This window comes from Oncorhynchus mykiss, chromosome 10 (genome assembly GCF_057628025.1).
Source record: "Oncorhynchus mykiss isolate SJ-2025 chromosome 10, ASM5762802v1, whole genome shotgun sequence".
Classification (NCBI taxonomy): domain Eukaryota; kingdom Metazoa; phylum Chordata; class Actinopteri; order Salmoniformes; family Salmonidae; genus Oncorhynchus; species Oncorhynchus mykiss.
Window position 1 is genome coordinate 72,884,303 of NC_143031.1, and position 10,013 is coordinate 72,894,315.

Genomic DNA, 10,013 nt, shown 5'->3' on the forward strand with positions numbered 1-10,013 from the left:
AAACACCAGCAAATCAGCTCCAAGTGATTTTCATTTTGGAAATCTGTTTCAAAGTATTCCCACGCACAATAAAGAGATACATGTGGTTGTACACAAATGTAAGCAAGGTTTGAAATTAGTCAAATATCATATCTGTTTGGCGTTCCTACGGTATATTTGCAGTCTACAAATTATTATGCAAATTGAGATCCAAGGAGAAGGGAGTGATTTGGAATTCAGCTGATGTCATATGTATTGTGCATCTGCATGTGTGTGTTTGATGGTATTTACTTACCGGAGTTTGCGGAGCCTCTCAAATGAGAGACTACGCCAGTCAGCTGGTAGTAACCATTCACTGACTGTACTGGCTTCTGCTTCTGTAAGAAAACACATGTGATCATAGGATTCTCATTTCCTCTACAGTCCACCACACTGTCTACAGTCTACTACAGTACTAGTCTACTACAGGTCTACTACATCGTGTACTCTTCATAACTATCTCAGTGTCCTGTCATAACTTATTTTTCACTGGTTTCACTCTCTCTATCTCTCTCTCTCTTCTCACCACTGAGGCTGTCAGCAACACTTTCCCTGGTTCCTGCTCATTTGAATCTGAGGGATCAAATATACATATAAGGAGCTGTGAAAACGTGGTCACTTGTCTGAATTGTTCTGGACTAAAACAGCTCCCATACATCACTAAAGATGTCTGAGAAGCATTTTAAATTGCAGCTTCCAGATTCTCTGTCAGCAGGACCGTTTTGGGAGTGGGTGGTTTGTGTGGTGTTGGAGCAAGAATAGTGTTATGGTGCCATGACCTACCTGAACAGCAGAGGGCGCTGTCTTTGGCCTCTCCAGGTGGGCTGGAGACTTGGCTGGCGAGGGTCTGGGGGATGGACCCCTGGATGCTGGGGGCCTGGTTGGTGAGGGCCTGTGGGCTGGCACTGTGCAGGTGTGGCACCATGTCCCCACAGAGGGTGGAGAGCCTCAGCTCCGAAGGAAACAAAAGAGGAGCCTCCAGCTTCTCCAACCCCCCAGGTCCTCCAAACCTCTTCAGATGCAGAACCAGCACACTGCCCAGAAACAGAGAGGAAGAGAGATGAACAGACAGACAATGAAACCAGTCAACAAAATAACAGATGAGAGAAATTTGTTTGGCGGTGCTCACCTCTAAGTCCTACAACCTGCTCAGGAAGGTAACTACTCCTAAATGCTCAGGACATTAAACACTGCTAGTACTATGAGAGGTTATAAAGGGACAACTCACAGAGGCAGTGTGTGGAACTGCTCCACCTTTGAGGCGTGGAGGCCTTTACAGCCCTCACATGTGAATTCAACCTGTTCACTCTGGTTAGAAACAAAAGCATTACATAATGAATGATACCACTACAATAATAAGATAGCGTATTCTGAGGCAGTGGGCAGCTTGCCCTGGGTGTTAGTCTCTACATGCAGGGCTGAGCCCTAAGTGCTGACTTTGAAAGTGAGTGCTAGGCTGTTCAGCAAGGTGCGCTCAGGGCTGATGTCCAATGAGAGGTGGTTGTAGTCCTCTCTGGTGGACGACTCGCGCCCACAGCTTCAGAAGCAGGACAAAGAGAAGAAAAATGCATCAAGTCTGTTTCTGTTTCAGGTCTCTACAATGTTTCTGTTATGCCATGTGTTTTGTAATATTAATATATACTGTATATATATATATATATATAGAAAGATCATGTTCTCACTACATACACTACAACCAATGGGATCTCTTACCTGGTACATGTGCGCACCGACACAAGCTGGAACTCCAGCTGGGAAACAGGGCAGGTATAGTTCATCCCGAGTGTCTTCAGAATCATGCCCTCCTCCTTCAGCTGGCACAGCATATTGACGAGTAACTCGTGTGCGTCCTATGATGAGGAAGAGAAAGAAACACATCAAGATAAAAGCAAATTAAAAAGAGAAAATTAACCCTTGCAAGAAGAGCACTCGTACACAAGAGAGTAGTGCTTCAGTTACCTGTTGCGTGTCCCCCAGGTACTTCAAATCGTATCCCGACAAGGAGTACTTGACCTTCCACATGAGGTCTGCTTTTGAGGCCTGGTTTGCCACACTGTCAGGTAGACCCGAACGGTGCACATCAGACAGACACCTGTAGGGGAGACAGAGAGTAAGTTAGCAGCCGACTGGATGTTGTCAACCTACTGGCTTACGCCTGAAGAGGCAGATGAGTATATACAAATATGTTTTATCTAGTGGCACCCCATCATTAGAAATGTTTCATTCGATTTGATGCAATTTCACCTTTGAGGACGGACAATGAAGCCAAACAACAAAAATGTGTTGTTTATTCTCCTAAGATATTTGGTTTGGATACTGCTCTCAATTCAAGAGTATTTTAAAAAACAACCACATTTCCCACGGTAAGGTGGAATGTTCAGTCAATGAGCATTATGGGTAATGTAGTCATTCTACACTTTCCAAATTGGCCTACAAAATGCCTACATCATAATCAGTGTGTCATTGTTGTTCCTCTTGGTTATGAAGATTCCAAAAACAAAAAGAAACTGGAAAATAAATCATAAATACAATACACAGCAAAATATGAAGTGGTTAAGGTTAGGAAAAGGGTTAGGATTAGTGAAAGTGCTATCTTAACCTGCTACGACAATCCCTTTCTGTAGAAGTGGCGTGAAAAGATTGTCCCTTCTTTAATTTATGACCACAATAAATGGGTGTGTGGGGTGAGTGTCTGCTTTTGAGCCTTCCCTTACCTGAGCAGGTTGGAGAAGGGGGAGGAGCTCCAGAGTTGTTCCTGGTGCAGGATTTCCTTTGAGAAGGAAGGCAGGACCAGGAGGCACTGCAGGGTGGCGTTAAGGAAGCAAGTGTTGCCAATGTTAGGCAACCTGTGAAGAAGAAGCAGTCATCAGCACACACATAGAGATTAATCATAACCTTCACATCTCTATAAAGTGATGATAATGGCAGGGGATAAGGGATACATAATATTTAACACAAAGAAGTGGATGTCCTTTAGACCAAGATTGACATAATTCATGGGTTTATAAATATCTAATAAAACGGACATGCTAGATAGTAAGCCTTATCCCCATAGTATATCAGACACTGATCTCTAAACAATAAAGAACGTATATTCAATGCATTTGCAGTGTGTTGTGGTTTACCCAAGAAGTTCCATGTTGACCAGTTCCCCCCGTTCTCCTCTGGCCCCCTGGGTCTCTTCTGACCCTCTGGTGGCTGAGCTGGCCCTGGGAAGAGTCATGCTTCTGGTGGCTGAGCTGGCCCTGGGAAGAGTCATGCTTCTGGTGGCTGAGACTGGTCTCTGGGGCGTTGGACTAGAGTGTTCCTGAAGAGACAGAGATCTGGAGGAAGGAGAGAAACAGGTCTAACGCCTCCAACACAGAGATATTATCACTCTACACAGTCTCTCTATTAAATACTGTACTGTACTATAAACACAGCTGAGTACTGCTGTCCATATAAATGCAGTGTACCAAGTAGACCAGGCCAATAGGTTAGTACTCTCTTTATCCACTAGATGAAGACAGAAGAGGCTAAAACTACAGTTTCAGGAAAATAACTTTCTGGGACTGTGTTTATCAAGTGTCTCAGAGTAGGAGTCTGATCCAGGACCAGTTTTGCATTTTAGATCATAGATCAATGAATCAGATTATTATGGACAGAGAGGACCTGATCCTAGATTAGCACTCATACTGTTGATTAACACTGGCCCTGGTCTGGTAGCACTAAACCCAACTCTCCAAAGAGACTCTAGGATGGCACTGTACTTTATGTTTGGATTACCTGACTGTTGTGCCCTCCTGACTGGTGTCTCCATGACGGTCCAGAGGGTTGGTAGGAGAGGGAGAACTAGGCTGGGACACCACTGGAGAGGATTTCACTGGGGAAGGGTTTTTGGCAGGTGACCGGGGTACAGAGGGTTGTTCAGCAGGAGAGCAAGGCTGAGAGGAACATTTAACAGGAGAGGGAGGTGGATGGAGGGAGGAGAGTTGGTCAGAGGGTGAGGGGTCAGAGGTAGCGGAGCCATTCCGTTCAGAACGGTCAGATGGAATTGGAGAGGGGGATGAAGTGCCCCTCTCCTTCTTCTTTCTTGTCTTCTGCTCCACATCAACTGAATTTGCTTTCTGACGTTTTTTCTGTTGACAAGAAAATGTGATAGTGCTAAATACTTTCCCCCCAGATCCCCAGCCAATGGAAGAGGGGGGTCATAAGAGTAGGAAGAGGTTGGCCTAAATGGAGAATCATAGGGATCTATCCTAAACCTCAAATAACACAGTATAGACAGGTTACATTGAGTGACATTTGCAATAGCAGAACTTCATGTACATTTCATGTACACTTTTTACTTATTCGTCAATCAGAATGTAATTTTACTTTTATTCTTCCCACTAGGTTTAAGAGAAAAATACATTTTAAAATTTTAAAATTATTGTTCAATGAACAAATATGTTTTATTGAAGAGCAAAGTTATGCAGTATACATACAATATTGTAGATAATATGCTCCATTGTATTCTTGTTTCTTTTTACATTCATTTTTTGTATGTTGTTTCATTAAACGTACGACCACAATAAAGGCATTTTAAGTGCCTTCATCTTCATAGTTTTTTGATAGCTTCCATGTTGTTTTTGGTTTGGTTATCGGTTTATTTAAATGCTAAATGCTTTTTCTCTTATTCACCAGCAGATGGACAAAGGGTTGGTTTAAAAGAATGTGAACAGGTGGTAGAGATTTAGCCTAAACCTCAAACAACAATCCAGATTGGTTAGGGACAGTTTTCCGTATTCAATCTTGCCCTGAGGGCAGCTCTGTCTCAAGGACATAAAGAATGTGATTGGTTCAATTATAGCTCAATGGTCAGTGGGCAGAGCTTACAGTGCCCAGTGTGTGTTAAATACACTTGCTAGGTGATAAGTTGGTGTTGAATGGAAGGCGTAACACAAGGTTACTGGCATGAATTTTGTTTTCTAACCTCACTCCAACCCCTAAACAATTCTTCTTACCTAAACTTAACCCAACCCTAGCTAGAGTCCCAGGTCTGTTTAGTGCTGTCTTGTCAACTCCTACTAGCTAGAGTCCCAGGTCTGTTTAGTGCTGTCTTATCAACTCCTACTAGCTAGAGTCCCAGGTCTGTTTAGTGCTGTCTTGTCAACTCCTACTAGCTAGAGTCCCAGGTCTGTTTAGTGCTGTCTTGTCAACTCCTACTAGCTAGAGTCCCAGGTCTGTTTAGTGCTGTCTTGTCAACTCCTTCTAGCTAGAGTCCCAGGTCTGTTTAGTGCTGTCTTGTCAACTCCTACTAGCTAGAGTCCCAGGTCTGTTTAGTGCTGTCTTGTCAAGTCCTACTAGCTAGAGTCCCAGGTCTGTTTAGTGCTGTCTTGCCAAATCCTACTAGCTGGAGTCCCAGGTCTGTTTAGTGCTGTCTTGTCAACTCCTACTAGCTAGAGTCCCAGGTCTGTTTAGTGCTGTCTTGCCAACTCCTACTAGCTAGAGTCCCAGGTCTGTTTAGTACTGTCTTGTCAAGTCCTACTAGCTAGAGTCCCAGGTCTGTTTAGAGCTGTCTTGCCAACTCCTACTAGCTAGAGTCCCAGGTCTGTTTAGTGCTGTCTTGTCAACTCCTACTAGCTAGAGTCCCAGGTCTGTTTAGTGCTGTCTTGTCAAGTCCTACTAGCTAGAGTCCCAGGTCTGTTTAGTGCTGTCTTGTCAACTCCTACTAGCTAGAGTCCCAGGTCTGTTTAGTGCTGTCTTATCAACTCCTACTAGCTAGAGTCCCAGGTCTGTTTAGTGCTGTCTTGTCAACTCCTACTAGCTAGAGTCCCAGGTCTGTTTAGTGCTGTCTTGTCAAGTCCTACTAGCTAGAGTCCCAGGTCTGTTTAGTGCTGTCTTGCCAACTCCTACTAGCTAGAGTCCCAGGTCTGTTTAGTGCTGTCTTGTCAACTCCTACTAGCTAGAGTCCCAGGTCTGTTTAGTGCTGTCTTGCCAACTCCTACTAGCTAGAGTCCCAGGTCTGTTTAGTGCTGTCTTGTCAACTCCTACTAGCTAGAGTCCCAGGTATGTTTAGTGCTGTCTTGCCAACTCCTACTAGCTAGAGTCCCAGGTCTGTTTAGTGCTGTCTTGCCAACTCCTCCAGTGGTTCTTTCTTAAAAACTTGCGGGCTGCCGCAGAATTCTATGGCACATTATTTATTATTTAAGTGTCAGACATTGTTGCCATTAACGCTCGTTAGAGCTAGTTTGACCACCAGAGAGCATCTTTGAGAAACATTTAACCGTTTTTAATATGAAACTAATCGTTGGATAACAGATCTGCTCTCGGAACTCATTTACACACGTTACTGTGTGTGTTTCGACTCTCTCTCGCACAAACTGTCATGTATTGTCATGTTGTGTCTTGTTTCTGTCCTTTCTCTTCACCCTGTCTCCCCCTGCTGGTCGTTTTAGGTTACCTTTTCTCCCCCTCTTTCCCCCAGCTGTTCCTTGTCTCCTCCTAACTACCTCGTCACCCCTTTTCCCACCTGTTCCCTTTTTCCCTCTGATTAGTCCTCTATATCTCTCTCTGTTTTTGTTCCTGTCCTTGTCGGATTCTTGTTTGTGTTGTTCATGCCTGAACCAGACTATCGTCATGTTTGCTGCAACCTTGTCCTGTCCTGTCGGAACCTGCCGGTCCATCTGAGCCTACGTTTGTTTTCTTATTAAAGAAGCTCTGTTTACGTTAATTCGTTTTTGGGTCCTCATTCACGCACCGTAACAGAAGAATCCGACCAAGAATGGACCCAGCGACTTCGGATCCTCTCCACTCAGCCGTCGAGATCCAGGGAGCGATGCTAGGCAGACACGAGCAGGAATTGTCTGCTGCTCGACATGCCGTTGAGACCCTGGCCACCCAAGTCTCCAACCTCACAGAACAGGTTCACCATCTCCGCCTCGATCCACCGGCCACTTCCAGGGCTTTCGAATCTCCGGAGCCCAGAATCAATAACCCGCCGTGTTACTCTGGGGAGCCCACTGAATGCCGCTCGTTCCTCACCCAGTGTGATATTGTGTTTTCTCTCCAGCCCAACACTTACTCCAGGAGCACTGCTCGTGTCGCCTACGTCATATCTCTCCTTATTGGACGGGCTCGTGAGTGGGGCACGGCAATCTGGGAGGCAAGGTCTGAGTGTACTAACCAGTATCAGGACTTTAAGGAGGAGATGATACGGGTTTTTGATCGATCTGTTTTTGGGGAGGAGGCTTCCAGGGTCCTGTCTTCCCTATGTCAAGGTAATCGATCCATAACAGACTACTCTATTGAGTTTCGCACTCTTGCTGCCTCCAGTGGCTGGAACGAGCCGGCTTTGCTCGCTCGTTTTCTGGAGGGTCTCCGCGCAGAGGTAAAGGATAAGATTCTCTCCCGGGAGGTTCCTTCCAGCGTGGATTCCTTGATTGAACTCGCTATTCGCATTGAGCGACGGGTTGATCTTCGTCACCGAGCTCGTGGAAAGGAGCTCGCGTTCTCCGTTGCCCCCCTCTCCGCATCACTACCATCTTCCTCTGCCGGCTCGGGTGCTGAGCCTATGCAGCTGGGAGGTATCCGCATCTCGACTAAGGAGAGGGAACGGAGAATCACCAACCGCCTCTGTCTCTATTGCGGTTCTGCTGGTCATTTTGTCACTTCATGTCCAGTAAAAGCCAGAGCTCATCAGTAAGCGGAGGGCTACTGGTGAGCGCTACTACTCCTGTCTCTCCTTCAAGATCCTGCACTACCTTGTCGGTCCATCTACGCTGGACCGGTTCGTCAGCTTCCTGCAGTGCCTTAATAGACTCTGGGGCGGAGGGCTGTTTTATGGACGAGACCTGGGCTCGGGAACATGACATTCCTCTCAGACAGTTAAGGGAGTCCACGGCCTTGTTCGCCCTGGATGGTAGCCCTCTCCCCAGGATTCAGCGTGAGACGCTACCTTTAACCCTCACTGTTTCTGGTAATCATAGCGAAACCATTTCTTTTTAAATTTTTCGTTCACCTTTTACACCTGTTGTTTTGGGCCATCCCTGGCTAGTTTGTCATAATCCTTCCATTAATTGGTCTAGTAATTCTATCCTCTCCTGGAACGTCTCTTGTCATGTGAAATGTTTAATGTCTGCTATCCCTCCTGTTTCCTCTGTCTCTTCTTCACAGGAGGAGCCTGGTGATTTGACAGGGGTGCCGGAGGAATATCACGATCTGCGCACGGTGTTCAGTCGGTCCAGGGCCACCTCTCTTCCTCCACACCGGTCGTATGATTGTAGTATTGATCTCCTTCCGGGAACCACTCCCCCCCGGGGTAGACTATACTCTCTGTCGGCTCCCGAACGTAAGGCTCTCGAAGATTATTTGTCTGTAGCTCTTGCCGCCGGTACCATAGTCCCCTCCTCCTCTCCCGCCGGAGCGGGGTTTTTTTTTGTTAAGAAGAAGGACGGGTCCCTGCGCCCCTGCATAGATTATCGAGGGCTGAATGACATAACAGTGAAGAATCGTTATCCGCTTCCTCTTATGTCTTCAGCCTTCGAGATCCTGCAGGGAGCCAGGTTTTTCACTAAGTTGGACCTTCGTAACGCTTACCATCTCGTGCGCATCAGGGAGGGGGACGAGTGGAAGACGGCGTTTAACACTCCGTTAGGGCACTTTGAATACCGGGTTCTTCCTTTCGGCCTCGCTAACGCTCCAGCTGTCTTTCAGGCATTAGTCAATGATGTCCTGAGAGACATGCTGAACATCTTTGTTTTCGTTTACCTTGACGATATCCTGATTTTTTCACCGTCACTCCAGATTCATGTTCAGCACGTTCGACGTGTCCTCCAGCGCCTTTTAGAGAATTGTCTTTTTGTGAAGGCTGAGAAGTGCTCTTTTCATGCCTCCTCCGTCACATTTCTCGGTTCTGTTATTTCCGCTGAAGGCATTAAGATGGATCCCGCTAAGGTCCAAGCTGTCATTGATTGGCCCGTCCCTAGGTCACGCGTCGAGCTGCAGCGCTTTCTCGGCTTCGCGAACTTCTATCGTCGTTTCATCCGTAATTTCGGTCAGGTGGCAGCCCCTCTCACAGCCCTTACTTCTGTCAAGACGTGCTTTAAGTGGTCCGTTTCCGCCCAGGGAGCTTTTGATCTCCTCAAGAATCGTTTTACATCCGCACCTATCCTTGTTACACCTGACGTCACTAGACAGTTCGTTGTCGAGGTTGACGCGTCAGAGGTGGGCGTGGGAGCCATTCTTTCTCAGCGCTCCCTCTCTGACGACAAGGTCCACCCTTGCGCGTATTTTTCTCATCGCCTGTCGCCGTCGGAACGTAACTATGATGTGGGAAACCGCGAACTGCTCGCCATCCGCTTAGCCCTAGGCGAATGGCGACAGTGGTTGGAGGGGGCGACCGTTCCTTTTGTCGTTTGGACTGACCATAGGAACCTTGAGTACATCCGTTCTGCCAAACGACTTAATGCGCGTCAGGCGCGCTGGGCGCTGTTTTTCGCTCGTTTCGAGTTCGTGATTTCTTATCGTCCGGGCTCTAAGAACACCAAGCCTGATGCTTTATCTCGTCTCTTCAGTTCTTCAGTAGCCTCCACTGACCCCGAGGGGATTCTCCCTGAGGGGCGTGTTGTCGGGTTGACTGTCTGGGGAATTGAGAGGCAGGTAAAGCAAGCACTCACTCAAACTCCGTCGCCGCGCGCTTGTCCTAGGAACCTTCTTTTCGTTCCCGTTCCTACTCGTCTGGCCGTTCTTCAGTGGGCTCACTCTGCCAAGTTAGCCGGCCACCCTGGCGTTCGGGGTACGCTTGCTTCCATTCGCCAGCGTTTTTGGTGGCCCACCCGGGAGCATGACACGCGTCGCTTCGTGGCTGCTTGTTCGGTCTGCGCGCAGACTAAGTCCGGTAACTCCCCTCCTGCCGGCCGTCTCAGGCCGCTTCCCATTCCCTCTCGACCGTGGTCTCACATCGCCTTAGATTTTGTCACCGGACTGCCTTCGTCAGCGGGGAAGACTGTTATTCTTACGGTTGTCGACAGGTT

The 10,013-nt window shown here is 47.3% G+C and overlaps 1 protein-coding gene across 1 annotated transcript; it reads right to left on the reverse strand.

Moving 5' to 3' along the window:
- Positions 1-149: 149 nt before the first annotated feature.
- On the reverse strand, positions 150-4,333 carry LOC118941418 (ubiquitin carboxyl-terminal hydrolase 37-like). The gene is made up of 10 exons (XM_090188557.1): positions 4,327-4,333; positions 3,784-4,168; positions 3,144-3,341; positions 2,733-2,864; positions 1,978-2,110; positions 1,732-1,868; positions 1,456-1,555; positions 1,247-1,326; positions 802-1,052; positions 150-356 (listed from the first exon to the last, which is right to left on the reverse strand). Exons 1-10 carry the CDS (start codon positions 4,331-4,333, stop codon positions 271-273), a joined length of 1,509 nt encoding a protein of 502 aa, XP_090044683.1. The 3' UTR covers positions 150-270.
- Between the last annotated feature and the right edge of the window lie 5,680 nt (positions 4,334-10,013).